This window comes from Astyanax mexicanus, chromosome 2, assembly GCF_023375975.1.
Source record: "Astyanax mexicanus isolate ESR-SI-001 chromosome 2, AstMex3_surface, whole genome shotgun sequence".
NCBI classification, from domain to species: Eukaryota; Metazoa; Chordata; class Actinopteri; order Characiformes; family Acestrorhamphidae; genus Astyanax; species Astyanax mexicanus.
The window spans coordinates 58309137-58326640 of NC_064409.1; the positions used below are offsets into that span (position 1 = coordinate 58309137).

Here is a 17504-nt window from a genome sequence, read left to right on the forward strand (position 1 = left end):
CATTCTTTCTTTTAAAAAGCTGCTAGTTCTATTAGATACTTGGGTCTATCAACTTTTTTATAGTGTTTATTAGCAAAGCCTGTAATATTCAGTTGTAAGTCATTTGTAGGATCTTAATCCTACTGTAGGAGCCATTCTATTTTCAGCTATTTACAGATAACATGGCGTTTGATTACATACTTTCCTTGTATTTTGTTTAATCCACTCTTTTCTTTACCACTGAAACCTGTGCAACTGGCTGCAACACACATGCAAAACACGATCAGTCCACCCTGTATACACTCAAGTTCTGCGAGTTGTTTGCAAATGTAGCTATCCAATATATCTGATGCTGGATTTTGTTGTAAGGATGCAGAAAATGTTTCCATTAAGGTCACATTTGTACAGGGGTTGCTGCACAGTAAAATAGTTAAATAGAGTTAAATCTTTTTGGTCTTTTGCAAGCAAACATTATTTTTGCAAAATAACAAACAGTTCTCTGAACAATTTCTTGGTCTTCTAGACCTTAACTTGATCTCTGCTGTTTGTTATTTTATCAATTCTGAAAACACAAATTTGTCCAAATTTAAGGCAAATTTTGCTGGATTTCTTTAATAATTTTTGGACTTATTGCAATTACTTACCCCTTTTGCAGATTGTTTTGCTTAATATAACAATATATGTCTCAGTTTACATATATTTTGCCATTGGATATTTTGCAGTGCAGCTGACTGACAATAGGAATGCACAAAATATTTAGCAACCAAAATTATTTGACCAAAAAAAAATCACTTTTAGTGTTCAAAACCAGAATAGATCATATAATATATACTGAACAATAGCACACAATATGGCCCTAAAATAATATCACAATATTTAGGGGTATTTTGTGATAATATTTTTTTTACTCATTCATTTTAAGAATATTGTATGTTAAAGAAGAGTTTAATTTAGTATAAATATATAGTTTAATACATTTAGCAGTACATCAGAAAACAATTGTAAACTGTAACTCAGTGGAAACAGTTTTGTACACTGTAACTTACCAAGACCCATGATTTTGAATAAAATAATAATATTGTAACAATAAAAATAACAAAAATAAAGTAATGTAATAATAAAACATTTGGTGCATGCAAACAAACAATTAAAAGAAAATACAGTAAATAGCAAAACAAATTCCAGTCACTTTTAAAATGATAAAAATGAGATTTATTAATCCTCCTTTATAAATCCTTTTGATCCTCTACGGGGTGCCCAAGGTTTGGCATGCCATTTGTATATTCCATGCACTAGAACATGTGAACAGTCATTTAGCTTCTGTCTTCTTTGTACAGTGTGATCAGCCCAGAGAGAAAGACAGAGGGTCACTCACCCAAAAGACCTCAACTTAAAGTCACAACTAACTTTGAAATAGCTTGTCAGTAGACATGCTCAGTTCTGGTTAATCACACAAGCATGTTACTGAGTGAAGACCCTTTGGGTTAGGAGAGGACTGCATGTTCCTTCAGAGAAGCCATTGTTGGATCCAGTCCTCAAAATAAAAGAAAAAAAAACATGGGGGGAAAAATCATATGAAAGTGAGACTTAACCTGGAAAGTGATGAGAGAGAAGAGGAGGAAGTCCAAAGCCTGTGAAGAAAGAGGAGGAGTGAGAGAGGATGATCAGAGGAAAGAAAGCTGTAGTGATAGTCATGGGAACGTGAAAAGGGTTTAACAGTGGCTCTACAGTGAAGAGCACTCCGACAGCAATGAAATGTGCTCTCAGATCCTGACCTCTGTATGACCCTTGTGGTGATTTTACACTCTGTTTAAACAGAAAGAGCTACCTTCATCTGTGTATGACTTAGAAGTGTTTTAAATAGTTTAAATAGTGTTAAACTGTTTTAAAAAGCTTTGCAAGGCTTTACTTTGTGTAAACCACAAATAAAGACAAATGATTCTAGTACTAAGCATTTAAAGCAAGGTTGTATGTGCTATGACTATGTACTCCAAACTCCAAATCAGAAAATGAGACAAAATGTGGTGTTTCCTACATTCCTACTTTGCATTTTATTTAATTGCTGACAGTGTGAGCCCAATATATTTCATATTTTATCTGGTCAGCTTAACAATTTAAGAATTACAGAGAAATTTCAGTGTGTAAAGGGCAAGGGTGCAAGCCACATGGGCAAGGCATTACTTTTACAAACCTTTATCAAAGACTTCAATGCACTACATTCACAAATACTGCTAAAACGTTTACTGTGTGAACCAGAAACCAAAAATGTTTACCATGCCTAGAAATGGTGTTGACTTCTCTGGGCTCAGGGGCAACTGGGATGAACCACCACACAGTGGAAACGTACTGTGTTCAGAAGAATCAGTGTATTGTATCTTTTTTAGAAGAAGTGGATGCTCTGGACCACATATGTGGACATATTTTCCAAGAATGTCCATGGATTCTTCAACAAGTGCAAAACCACATGCTGCAATTCTGTCTTTTATTCTTTTATTTTCTATACTCTCACATTAGTATGAAGAATTGAAGAAATGATTATATATTGTCTGATGTTTTTTTTATGCCTCACCCACCTACTTTTTTTTTCTCTGTCTCTATCTCTATAGGTCAGTAAAGAAGGAGCATCATGTGTAGCTCACTGAGCCCAAAGCAGCAGCCGGCTGGCCCCGGCTTGACTGACCTGCAGCAGTACAGCCAGTGGCTGGCCAGCAGACATGAGGCCAGCTTACTGCCTATGAAGGAGGACCTGGCGCTTTGGCTCACTAGCATGCTGGGTAAGCAGGGGTCAGTGGGATTTTATGTGTAAGCCATTGTTAGTTCCTTCCTTTTAGGTTCTGTGCAGATGCTAGTTTATTAAAAAAAAAACTTGATTGCTGAGAATGTCGTACAGGCCTTTTGGTCACAAAATGGGTACAGCATACCCCATTATAAGTGCACTATTAAAGTAGCATTGTGTATTGGCAAGATTTTAATGATACGATACATATTATTGAACTGAACTGCTATACAGTGGCAGTGACTATGTAGATAGATTGATGGATTATGAGTCCTGCTCACAGAAAAAGCCTGTTTTTTGTCACTGTCTATATCTCTCTTTTTCACTCTTTAGAAAAAACAATTTTCATGATACTGTATGTAATTAGTGGGTGTCTAGAAGCTGCTATCAGGTCTGCTGGACCTCTCGGCTGCTTTCGACACAGTCAACCATGACTTCCTCCTAACTATACTCTCGAACATGGGGATCTCAGACAATGCGCTGTCATGGTTCATATCGTACCTCACTGGGTGCTCGTTCAGGGTGTCATGGCAAGGACGGCTGTCCCCAGCCCACTCGTTACCCACTGGGGTTCCCCAGGGTTCGGTACTGGGACCTCTTCTCTTCTCAATATACACCACCTCTCTAGGTCGGGTTATCCGCTCACATGGTTTTTCCTACCACTGCTTTGCTGACGACACTCAGCTATACCTGTCGTTCTCACCAGATGATCACTCAATCTCTGCACGAATATCACAGTGTCTCTCAGACATATCCACATGGATGAAGGAACATCACCTCCAACTAAACCTCTCAAAGACTGAACTTCTGGTCATACCAGCAAAACCTTCTATTCAACACAACTTTGCCATAACCATCGACTCTCTCTCTCTCTCACCGACAAAGGTTGCTAGGAACCTGGGTGTCATGGTTGATGACCAGCTTCTCTTCACGCACCATGTGGCCTCAGTTGCTCGATCCTGTCGCTTTGCGCTTTACAACATCGGAAAAATTCGACCGTTTCTGACGCAACAGGCCACCCAACTCCTGGTACAAGCTGTGGTAATCTCACGCCTCGACTACTGCAATGCCGTACTAACTGGCCTCCCGGCCTGTGTAGTAAAACCACTACAGATGATTCAGAATGCAGCAGCACGTTTGGTCTTCAACCAACCAAAACGGGCACATGTCACTCCGCTGCTCATTGAGCTCCATTGGCTACCAGTTGATGCTCGCATCAAATTCAAAGTGCTTACAATCGCCTACAAGGTGATGACAGTACAGGCTCCTTCCTACCTGCACTCGCTCCTGAAGGCTTACGCTACCTCCCGGCCGCTGCGCTCCTCCAATGAACGTCGCCTCGCTTTGCCAAACACTCACACAAAGCAATCCAGACTGTTCTCATACAGAGTTCCCCAATGGTGGAACAAACTACCTTCCACGACCAGATCAGGAGAATCTCTCGCTATCTTTAAGAAACTCCTGAAGACAGAGCTCTTCAAAGAGCACTTACTCTCCTAACACCTCTAACAAATTCTAACCTCATCTCCTTCTTCCTCTTCTCTACTCCTCTATCCCATTATTTCCCTCTGACCTCCTTAAGGCCCTATCTATAGATGCTTTATTTTTAACTTCTATTATTTTTGTACTTAACCTCTTCTATTATTTGCACTTCAATATTGTAAGTCGCTTTGGACAAAAGCGTCTGCCAAATGTAATGTAATGTAATGTAATGTAATGTAATGTATGTGGGAGACTCCTGCATTTTTTCAGGAGAGGTGGGATGTCCGATTTTACTTTGTTGGCAGAGTGGTTACAGTAGGGCCCCCTCGGCTGTCTGTATTATTCTCTATTGCAGATTTCTATAATAATTAAAAATCATTATTTTAAAGTCATTATTTTAGATTTAAATAGCAATGAACTTTAAAAAGAAGAAAAAAAGTAATGAAACAACCAAGAGTGAATTACTGAATATATTTAAGTTTAGAAATGCTGTATTATTCTACTGGCATTTGATACTACTCATCTCATCTCATCTCATTGTCGTCTCAGTGGAAGTTGGATTACCTCAGTAGCCACTCCGTCCCCTGTGTCTATAGCACTTCTGTCGATAAACCATCTGTCATTAGTGTGTCTGACTTGGCTATGCAAGTTAAGGTGGAAGTATTGAAATGGAATCCAGTGTTCAAACCGTTTTCATATCTTGCATGTCCTGCTGCAGTCTTTGTCTCAGGTAAGGTCACGTACAACCTGCTTAAGCAAGAAGGTTGACCCTTGACACTCCGCTGTCATGTATTGCATCTTGGTGATGCGTGTGGCCTTTGTTCACACATTTCCCAGCATTTACGCAGTGTTTTGACTGCTCTCTAACCCAGTGGTGAATCAGGAGCATTACACAGATTACGAGAAGAAGAATTGTGGTGTGTCATGGTTTTGGCTCTGGCCTCCCCTTGCATGCTCGCATGCTTGTGTGTGTGTGGAGTGGGACGTCCATGGAATGTCTGGCAGCAGGCAGTGTGTGCACAGCCAGCAGAGGCAGAAGCAGTGCCTCTGGTCAGCCTGGAGCCACAGCGAACCACGCAAACCACTTGCAGGGGCTCATCTGCACTGCAAGTGTCTTCCTGAACCTTTAAACTCATTAGTGGTGTATGTGGTCACCTCTAATGGGATATAAAGACAGATATGTGTCTTCAGATGTCTGTGAGGAGTATGATGTGTGAGCACAGCTGGGGACACCGCGACTGTTCAATGTGTGTGTTTGTGTGTGTGTGTGGGAAGGGGGGCACTCTGTGCAGAAGTGGCAGATTTCCTGTCTATATTTCAGCTCAGCTGCAGTGAATTAGGTTAATTCATAGACTGTATATAAAGATGGACGCCGTGTCGCTGTTCCCATTCATTCAATGAAAATGAAGCCAAAATCTTCCGCCATTTTGGCGATTCAGAGACCAGAGTCTGCGCAGTAGAGACCAGAGGAGGGAGAAAGGCTGTGGAGAGACTGCCTACTCATTTAAATAACCCCGCCCCTGAGGGCTGCCTCGCGGTCACAGACTGCAGAGCGGGGCGGAGCGGAGCTGACGGTCTGTTATTGGTCCTGCCCATAAGCAGCCCTTTTACAATAACCACACCTTTTTTGAATAGAGCCGAATAAAGTTTTAAAAACCGAATTCTGTGGGGATATAAAAATTTGACAATATAAGCAGAGGTTACACTAGCTGTTGCATTTAAATAATGGAGGTAGAATTACAGTATATTAGAAAAAAACATGATTGAATGTTGTCTGTTTGGCCATTGAAACCTATGGGGATGGGTGGAGTTACAAAGCTTTCTGCAGCCGAACAGCAGGGGGCGCCCGACCTGTGGTGGCTTCACTTTTAAGAGACGATGCTCTGTCCAGCTATATACAGTCTATGGGTTAATTTAATTGGTAAATCATTTTCATAATAATAAAGGATAGAATAGGAACACTGGGCCTCATTCAGCATTTACGTATATCTTTCTAAGCATTTTTCTAAATGACCTAAATTAAGGATTATATTTTCTGTATAAACTTGATCAGGACATGATCAGGATGTATCATCAGATATTAAGAAAACATGCTGAGTTAAAGCACTGAGAGCTGTTGTCAGCAAAGCTGTATTTTTTTTTATTGGAACTCTGCAGTATGTCAAGGAAATCTATGTAGAATGTAGCCTCTAAATCTCTCCACTGCCATTTCCCCTGTCCCAGGGTTGCCAGGTATAGACAACACTACGCAAACAGTGTGCTGTAGCCATGGAAATGACTTTTGAATGAATTTTACTGCTGAACAGGTATTCACTGAGCTTCAGTAAGGTTGATAACCATAGCTGCGTAATTTACCACCTCCGCTAGTGTAGTAGGTACGGGCATTTTGGACATTGAAGCATATATATTTACTGGTGAGCTACAGAGTTAAGGCCAATTTGTAATTCTGTGTTGAACCTACGCTGTAGCCTATGCTTCACTGAGCACCCTATGCCGTAGCTCGAAACGCACTTCTGTGGAAATGTAACTACGCTCTGTGTGATGCGGACAGCCTCAGCTGTGATTGGTCTGTTGGCCCTCGCGTTCCCACCCACACATTTCCGCCTTTACAGTTTAAACTGCAGAGTGACGCAGAGCTACTGAAACCTGCACGCAGAAGTAAAAATAATTAAATTGGGCTTAACACTTGTCTTCACCTGCCACTGTGTGTCAACCTGGCAACCTGTGTAAGCCTCGTGTCTGGGGAAGAGCAGGTTACTAATAAAAGTAACTAAATAAGACCAAGAAGACCAACTGCAAACACGTGTGTTTTATTTAATTTACATTAAATTCAGTTTACAAATATAGCTTTATATGCAAATATAGCCAGCCACCTGCTTCCATCTATATGCACTTGGAGGAAAACACTTACTGCCACCTCGGCTATGACTAGCCTCTCTGATTGCCAGTGTTGAGAGAAGATCACCTAGAGAAAATGAGGCCAGCTGTCCTATATGGAACTAAAAGCTTCTTCAGAGACTAAATATGGTGACCTGTCTATTATAGGGCCTCTGTTTAGACATCAGTTGCATCACTTGGGAGCCGTTCTCATAATCTGTTTTTAAAACGTACAGCTATATGTTTTATCTTAATGCTGAAAATAACTCTATATAATAATTGCGGTACATTTCTGGTAATGTAGAGTGTTTAGTGTGAGTCAGATTTATTGATTTTTCTGTGTATATGAGAGGTTGTCAGTAGGGACCTTTGGTTTTCTTAGCCACTCTTTGTGGGAGGGTTTATTTTTGCTTCACTGTATGGAGACTGAGTGGAGGGAGGAGGAGGAGGGGAGGAGATTAGGCGGGAGGGGAACGGAGGGGATTTCACAAACTCTCAATCTCTCCCTGTGCTGGCCTCGTTTACCACATTTGGAACTCATTAAAACATCTAAACCCCCTCTACCACTAATGCGCCCCCCCTCTTTTAGAAAAAGAAAAGATGAAAAAATATTCTCTTTCCACAGACACCCCCAACCCCCTGCCACCACCTCCGGTTTCAGGGTGATCTAACTGAGAAGGAATGGTCGTCTGGAAGCCAGTCAAGAGCAGCAGCCACATGTTGATCAGTGTAGTATCTGTGTGGGTGCATGTGTGTGTGTGTATGTGTGTGCATGTGTGTGTTATCGGGCTACTATGCAAAAAGGCAATCAGCTGTTTCCTGCTGAAGCATCAGCGCTGCTGTTTGTGCTTATTGCTCTTTATTGGAACACATGTTTATCAGTTAACATCAGATCTTGGCGCATCACAGGCTGCAGTATTCCACTGGCTTCCAGTACCTTTTTCCTCATACACAGAGCAATTCATCAATATATTCCAGGCCCTGAAGGGTACTTTACTCAAATAGGCACCATATCATATATTTTTCGTTTTTTCTTTTTTTCTTTTTCTCCTTTTTTCTGAGCTCCACTTTGTCACAGTTTTTATAAGACAGTTTTCCAACTTATTTTATGAGTTAGAATTACAAAGACTGTTTTTGTTACTGTGCCTTTTAGACTGATATATTATCTCTGTCTGAACCACCTGTCATTTAAACTTGGTAGTATTCTGAATGGATTTTTTTCTGTAAAGTTACCAGGTTTTGAGATATGTATGTGTATGTGTTCTTGGACATACAGTATGTTAAGATCTGTATTCTTTGTATTCTTTCTCAGTCATCGACATGCTTCAATGCCATAAAAATCATAGAATAACAGTTGGAAAAATTATTATACAGTGCACAAACCCTTAGGGGCACGTGCCTGAGAATTCCCACACCTCTATAGGGTGCGAGGTGTTATCGCCTGAGGGAGGTTAAACCCTGGTCAGTGTGCTCATGGCAAGGCAAACTAAATGGTCAGAGTTATAGCGAGTCTTGATAGATAGCATGTGCCAGATGGATGGGGTATTATATATATTTTTAATTGTGTGAGAATTCAGCATTTTCACACAATGCAATATAAAAGGTAATACCACAGTGGAAAGTGCAGTGTTTGTTATGATGGCAATGATTGTGAATGGCTTTAAGTGTCCGTCCAAAAGACAAGAGACTCGGAAATCACGTTTGTGTTCGGTGCACAAGGTTGCACACGCATATTTTACAGGTCAGTACAGCATTCTTTAGACTTCATGAAACATGACAAAAGTATGTTTGTCCTGTCTGAAATATGCAGATATAAAGCATTTTTTTATTTTTTGAGACATCAACTAATGCTTAAAAAATCTTATTTAATCTTACTTAATCTTATTTATTCTTAACTTTTAGAGTTGTATTTACTTTTTATTTGTTTCCTTATTATTATTATTATTATTATTATTATTATTATTATTATTATTTTAAATAGTTCATTTATTTATTTGTATTTTTATTGTATTATGCAAATGTTAGTTTTAGATAATTGTAAGTCTTTTTTTGTATAATCTTATTTTCTTTTTATCTTTTTGCTTTTTTATAGATATATATTTTTTATTCTAATCTAATTCTGTTTTTATTGTTTTTCTATTTTTCTATTTTATTTACTGTTATTTTAAAATAATTTAATTTAGCTATAATTTTCTCATAAATCCCTGTTTCTGTCAATGCTCGGCTACATTGAAAATGAGGGTTGCCCTCAATGTGCATCCGAGTCAAAGTAAAGGTTGATTGATTGATTAATTGAAATAATATAAAATGTATTTTTTTTTGCAGGTTACTGCTAGTGGACTTTGCAGAATGGAGTTTAAACAATACATTTTAAAACTATAACAACATTTCACTCTTTTATTTAAAATAAATATAATGTTTTCCATAGTGAACAGTGAGTTCTGTGTAATAAAGAAAATAAAATATAGAGGAATGCAGAAGAAAACAATAAAATTTGACAATATTAAAGCAAAGCTCAAACACTATGAGAGTATCTTCTTTTTCTCGTTTTATTTAATTATCCCTCTCTGTCTGCCTCTCTCTCCCACTCTTCCTCTTCTTCCAGGTGTGGAGATCACAGCAGACAGCTTCATGGACAGGCTAGATAATGGTTTCCTGTTATGTCAGCTGGCTGAGACACTGCAGGAGAAATTCAGGCAAAGCAACGGGGAATTGTCGCCACCGGGCAAGGTAACCACCCTCCAATGCTCCAAATGTCTATTCATTCCTGTAGTAAAGCCCAGGGAGCTCTCTTTCAGCCTCCATTCACTAGAATTACCTATTTCTAGTTTTACTTACTGCTGTGCTTTTTAAACTGAGCTTTCAGTTTTTTATTTCTAAACATCTAATTATACATAATCTAGGCCTTGTATAAGGCTAAATGACTATTGGATTGGAAATATATTAGGAGAATTAAGATAATTTACAAACACATACATCTTATGTATGCACATAATTTCAAACAGACGCATAATAATATAATAATAATAGATTGACATTGTCCCCACATCCTCATACGCATGTGTTTAATTAAAGCTTTGGTGTGTGGATGAACTTCTGTTACAATCTACTGAGAATTCTTGTAGTTAGGGGTGTGCTATATCATATTGTATGCAATAATAGTATTACATCTTTTATTTTGTTGTAGTAGTGTTTTTTTTAAGATGTTTTTTAAATATATTGTTATCGCAAAAATACTATGAAATATCATGCTATTATTTTGGAGCCATATCGCTCACTCCTACAACATAATGACACTGTTTAGTCTGATTCTGAGATTAAAGATTATTACAGATTTTTATCACCACAGATATTGAGTGGGATTAATAGGTTTGTGCACCCTTCTTGTGTTCAGATGATACAACTACACTAGCAACCACATAGTAACACCATCGCAATCACCTGACAAAGTCCATTTTGACCAACAACATAAAATTCTGTTATTTTGTGCCACTACTAAAAAAAAGTATGGTTTTAAAACAAATATTTTTATTTTACTAAACTTTGACACAGCACAAAGTAGACTTTTATTATTATATTCTTATTATATGTTTTTGTATATCAGTAATATATTTAATCTGATTGTTTGTTGTAAAGAAATAGTCAATAAAGGTTTGTAAGGCCATGTGTGTGTGTATGTGTATATATGAGCTATAATGTCATTTTTGACTGGGAACAGAAAACTAGCAAACATAAAGACAACAGGAGGGTAAAAAAACTAAATCTGAAGCATCACTACCAATAAGTCTTTTTGTCAACTTGTTTATTTGTGTTCAGCACTTTAAGCACCATCATTTGGCATAAAATGACATACTTGTATTGCTGATCAATATTGATCAGTGTGTTTGGAATCTGTGGCATTAGCTGTTGCCACACTTCCTAACCTCCACATCCCAGACCACATGGACAACACATGCCTTTCTTGTTAGTCTTCATATGCACTGTCCTCAACTCAGTAAAAAACCTGAAATACAGCAGTGTGTAACTCTGTAACTTCAATCATGGACACCCTGCAGTGGTAATGTAGCCATGCAGAACTGAATAGGTTTCACCTATAGCTTCTACTGGACTGAGTTTTACAGGGGAGTTTAAATTGTGGTTTCTTGAATTTTTGAATGCCTAAATTATTTCATTTTACAGCCTTACATACGCCATCTATAGCAGAAGTGTGACATTACATATTCATGCTTCAGCTCCTCGCAAATCCTGGGCTTCGCTCAATGAGGCTTTATGGAAATTTAACTTATCCCATGCCAAGATCCATCCAGTGCAGTGTTGGATTTTATGAATCTAACAGTAACAGTATTGGTGGACTCATTGCATGTCTTGGATGACTGCATCTTGCCTTTTCAAGTCTTGTGTGTTTTCCTAGCTTAAGAAGACTGGACTGATCCCAGTGTCTCAGTTTCAGGTGCCTGACATGAGATGTGTGTGTGTGCAGCGTTTGGACATTGTTGTGTGGAGCTCTTTCACACAAAGACTTTTGTCTGAAGTTATGGCCACTTGCCATCTCCTCCCTAAAACTCGCCATTGTGGGACGGTGAACTTCGGAAAAATCGCTGAATGTGCTGATTTATACAGAGCCGGCTAACGATAGTGAGGAGTCGTTAACTTTTTCTCCGAAACTCCCCCAGATGGGGAAGGCATTAAGTGTGGGAGATTTTTGGTGGTAAATTAAGAAAATATTTCTGCTTTGGTTGGCTAAAACCCAACTTCTTCAGAGTCTCTGTAATGGGCTTTTTTCATGCTGGTTATGACTCCCTACAGTTCAGCTATTAAAACCCCTCAAGAATAACAGAACAGAGGAGCCACACCATTCACATCATTACTACACCATATTATATCACCTTTACTCTACCTTTATATCCCAAAGCAGCCTGTTATCACGGCTTAATTTTACATGCACTTCTTAATGCTATAGGTGCCAAGCTGTGTCCTGTTGTAATAGGAGGGCTCGTTAGATTGGCAGTATGATATTTTAGAGACACCATTAAAAAAATAATCAGATAATACTCAGCAGACAGATCATCCCTTTTAAAGGTTTTGTTGAGGAGCTTTTTTGGGTTCTTGATTTTGAAACTGTTGATTACCACGATGCTTTAATGAACCCTTTAAAGAGGTTTTTAGAACAAAGAATGTTCTTTAAAGCACAAAGATCACTAGTGATTAGATAAACGCATGTATAACTACAGTCTGAGTAGCAAAAAAATCACTGATTTCACACTTTGTGTTTCTTTAGAAACCTCAGAAATAAGTACTTAGATTTTTTTTTTAATCATTTGTGTATATCATTGTCTATCATCACTGTCACAGAAAACTTTGGATAATCAATTTTTGCTTTTTTTTCATAATTTTTACATATTTCAATTTGACAGTTGATTGTTTCATTGTGTCAGACATTCATAATGAATGGACTAATATAAATGCTCCAAAATGACAATGACAATGATTTTACATTCACTTCCTTTGAAAGTTAAGAAAGTTTTTTTTGTTCTCCTATTTGAGTTTTATATGCAAGGGTTTACCTCAGAAGTATAACCTGAGCAGTGGGGTAGGTGACATGATAAAAATATAGTATTTTTGTTTTATGATGTAGAATGTTTATCGAGATATTTTGGCACTGAGATATTATTTATAAAAACCTCTATATAAATACTATACTATATATAAGAGCACCAGCACTATTTGGTCCAGTTAAAACAGACTCATTTTTACCATAGTGCGGTTTGATTGAGCAGGTGTGAAAACAGTAATCACACTCCGGTGTGGATCAAAAGACCCAGACCAAGACCAGATAGAAGAGACATTTTCGGCCCAGTCCCAAATTAACTTTTGGTGAGAATGTGATCCGTTCTCAATAAGACCCAGTCATCAAATATACTCCTTTTATTTGAGCTAAACTGCCGATAAGGCGCAGTTAAATTTGATATATTAGCCAGATAACGCTAATTACCACAGCTATTAACAAACAACTTCTCTGTTCAATGCTGTTTACACGCACAGTCTGTGCTGCGTTTACTACTCGCAGCCGCATGCCTCCGTTTACTACGTGTACGTCTGCACTGCACGTCATATTAAAAACACTGTGAACTGTGAAAAACAAGTAATAAATGAAGTCATGCAGATGCGAGTAGTGAATGCAGCACAGACCACACATGCATGGAACAGAAACAGCGTTTGTTCATAGCTGTGGTAATAAGCTCTACATTTACTTTCTTGCTTCCGTGTCAGACAGCTCTGACCAATCAGAGATGACAATGTGATCATGGTGGATTATTAGTGCGTATTTTGGTGCGTTTAGGTTTATACCAGTGTAAAACCAAACCAAACAGAGGGAGAAAATGCTCCATGTAAACAAACTCGCCAACTGATTCGGACCAAAGAAACCAACTACAGATGTGAAAAAACCCTAAAATACTATACTCTAAATTAAACTTACTCTTAACTTTATATTCACAATTTCGTCCACATGAGTAACTACCCTCTTAAGAATATTGTGTATCAGAGTAACAAAATTTATCACATTACAATAAGATCTTTAAAATGTACTAATTGATTGTGATGTTAACTGTTATTTTTTGGCTTGATTTTATAAGGCTGGCATAGAGATCCAGGGCAGTAATATGGTTTCATGATTACTTTTAGGGCAAGCTTTGAAAATGGTTAAGCTAACACAATATACTATCATATTGTATTGATTATTTCAACATATTTCATTATTGTTCATTTCAGTGTCTTTAAAAAAGATAAAGAGAGAGATAGAAAGAGGTAGAGAGAGAGAGAGTAAGAGAGATTGAAAGAGGAAGAGTGGAAGAGACAGAAAGACTAAGAGTAAAAGAGAGATAGAAAGAGTAAGAGAGGAAGATAGAGGGAAAGAGTAAGAGAGAGATAGACAGAGTGCTAGATAGACAGAGTAAGAGAATAAAATAGAGACTAATAGAGAGAGATAGAAAGAGTAAGAGAGTAAAAGAGAGCGTAAGAGTAAGAGAGGGAGATAAAAAGAGTAAGAGAGAGAGAGAGAGAAAGTAAAAGAGGAAGAGAGGGAGAGGACAGATGTGTGGAAATATTTGAAGTCATGGGACAGAATGAGGGAGAAATGAGAAAGAGAGAGGTGGAATGTTGGAGTCTATTGATCATGCAGACCGCATAGGAGAATGAGATACAGAATCTAAAAGCTGAGAAAAAGTGATTTGTGAGTGAGATGTGAGTGAGATGAAACCGACTGACAGTAAGGAATAAAATGACATGATTCATGTTCACGTAGTTCAGGTTAATCTTAGTCTTGGAATGATACCCAGTATTTCACTATTTACTGGTAATAGGGTAATGAAAGCCAGTGTTTATGTGTAAAGTCACACGACATAGTGCTCTGAGTCATGACAGGACTTTAGAAGTCACTCTAGTGCTCATCTGCCCCAATACAGTGCTTCTCTTGTCTCTGCTTTTCACTCCAGCTGAACTGTTTATTATGTAATGACAGATTTCAGATTTCATGCTGCTCTTTATTTTCCAGCATCATGCCTCATTTCGGTCAATAATTTGATGTAGTTACAGCAGGACCCCTTTCAGGCTTAATGGGCCGGCTATAAAATTTTATACTCTTAACATAAAGCGCAAAGCTATGCTGGAGTAAATTACCTGGCAGCTGTTGTGTAAAGGTGTAGCTATAGACAGTCCAAAATAATAAGCACACTAAAAGATGTACCCATTACAGTAGTGCCCTAGTGGATATACATTGCCTGTCACAATTAAATGTTTATCATTATTGTCACACACACAAAAAACAGCAGTTTGCTGATACTCTGGATATATTTAGTAATACTTTGCTTCATGTTCAGCAATGTGTCTTCTATAGCATGCATTAGTTAAACACAAACCCTTATATTGGGTGGAATAACTCTGGTTTTTAATCAAAGCTTTCATGTATCTTAGCAAGTTCTCCTCCACCAGTCTTACACACTGCTTTTGGATAAATTTATGCCTTTACTCCTGGTGCAAAAATTCAAGCAGTTCAACTTGGTTTGATGGCTTATGATCATCCATCTTCCTCTTGATTATATTCCAGAGGCTTTCAATTTGGTAAAATCAAAGAAATGTATCATTTTTAAGTGGTCTGTGGAGCTGTATATATGTTTTAGTGTAGCGGCTCAGTGGTTTAATACCTGGTGCTAATTGAGATGTTGAAATATTTTTAATTGGGCGCCAGTTATTAAATTAATTTAATTAGATTAATTAATTAATTAATTAATTAATCAAATTAATTAATAACACAAGACATCTCAGGGTGTGGTTTCTACAGGTGACAGAAATTTTCATAACCAAGTTATCCAGAAAAACACACTGAAATGACAGGTTTTGTAAAATAAAAGTATTTATTAAATCACACAGATATGAGTAAATAATTCATTAAAAAGTCATAAATGTAGCCATTAGCTATCAAATCATAGTGTAGAATGATAAATGAGAAATAAAAGAACAAACACGTTATAATGCTGATATGAAAGGAATAAAGATTAATATAACTATTAAGTGAGTATTTCTAAATAAGGGTCTAAGGCATTTTAAGTCTACGAAACCAATTCTTATTTCCAACCAAGCCACTCAAAATGAGTCATCTATACTAAAGACGCTCTATTAAAGACCCGACCAAACCATGACCAACAGACACCATCTGCCGAAAGATTAAACCCAGCTCTGCCTTACTCTGAGTTGTTGAAGTGGGCCTTGGTGACGTCCGCCTGGGTTGGTCGTCTGCTGCTTCACCCCGAAAAAGGATCACGTGAGCCTGTCTGCAGGGTGGGTGGACTTCCTGTGTCAGCACGGAGCCCCATTAGAACCCACAGGGAAATCCCTTCGCTCTCAGGTGGCTTGCTGGTGGCCTCCGGACCGCAGATTTCTGGGTTGGATCTGGCGGATCTCTTTTTCAGCTGTACTTTAGCTAAACTTAGATGGAATAATGCTTGGCTTCGTAGATTGTAAAATAACCTTAGATATTTTAACTAGGATAGCTAATATTAATATACTTGAAGATTAAATGCACTAGTCTAAGAAAACTAACTTAAGATGACTAAACTAACAGTCTATCCTTCCTCCATCTCTGGGCTCCCTAACCTCTCTCCTCTAACTGTTTTCCTCAACTCATCTTCTCCAACTCCTTCTCCCACTCCTTCTCTAACTGCTTCTCCTCCAACTGCTCTGACCTGAACTCCCAAAACTCAACTGGCAACTCTCAACTGTGTCTGCCCAGTTTACTATTAGTCTCTGTGGCCTGTTTGGCCCCTGAGCTATGATTGGCCCTGTGGCCCAAATGTCTGTGTTTTGATTGGTCTAGGAGCAATTTCAAACTTTGGTGGGGATTCACAAAGGGCCATAAACCCCCCCCCTCCTCACATGGTCAACATGCTTCAGCATTTTTCTAATAGATCAAACCAAAAGAAAACTCAATTAAACAGTGGATCAAAATACCTTTTTCAGCATATCAGTTTGTGAGGATAAATTCAGGAAACAAACAATCTTACAATTGAATCACAATAAATGTAATATATATATATTTTGCCCACAAACAGTTTTGTAATACTCAAGATAATCTTAGGAATACAATGATGGATGGTACTCTGTCAGAAAGAGATCAAGAGTCATGTTATTATTTAAACCCAATTAAATCACTTAAAAGATAATACATGGTTAAACCACTGATAACCAAATAAAGCTAAATTATCAAATGCTAGTTAAACCTTGTTGATTCAGACTTGAATGTGTAGGAGAATTTAATCAGGACACATCCAAACACATATACCATATACCAGACACATATACCATTATCTAGTAAACATTCTATAAAACACCTTTTTTATATAGTCAATATATATGTATTTTAAGCAAAATCTTCTCAGTGAGAAATTCCTCTTCTCTGCTGAGTGTTCAGATAAGCGGCTGGTCCTTGCCTGTCTGAATTTACGACGGTGGGGGAGGTTGGTGAACAGAGAGAGAGACACACTTACAAACGGTCAAATGGAATTTCCAAGCTTAGAACATTTCTCTTAATTTCATTAATCTTATTTCTAAGTGATTGTAGAAATAACTAGGCACAAACCCCTAAATTGGTATAATATTTGGTGAATTAACAATTTCCAAGGAATTAATTAAGTTTTGACACTCTCTCTCAAGTCCCGTAGTCCCGTCCTTGTCCTGGTGATTGTGCTGTTGGCAAAACCACAATTGTGCACAGTTCCAGATGTTTAAACATTAATGGTCCTAAATCCAGATTTACGACTGACAGCGTCTGAAGGAATGTCAAAAAAGAATTTAAAAATGTTTACCCTGACTTGCATTTAGGGTTCTCGAGCGAGGC

General features: G+C 38.0%; 1 protein-coding gene across 2 annotated transcripts in view; it reads left to right on the top strand.

Annotated features, from left to right (window-relative positions):
* LOC103043407 (growth arrest-specific protein 2) overlaps nucleotides 1–17504 on the top strand; it is a 51184-nt gene that overhangs the window by 6285 nt on the left and 27395 nt on the right. Inside the window, exons 2-3 of one of the 2 annotated variants that reach the window (XM_007228227.4) lie at nucleotides 2586–2753; nucleotides 9720–9844. In XM_007228227.4, the coding sequence (XP_007228289.2) occupies nucleotides 2606–2753; nucleotides 9720–9844 (273 nt within the window). In that variant the 5' untranslated portion in view covers nucleotides 2586–2605. Of the gene's footprint in view, nucleotides 1–2585; nucleotides 2754–9719; nucleotides 9845–17504 lie in introns of those variants that run through there. The other variant, XM_022672191.2, reaches the window with a different exon arrangement.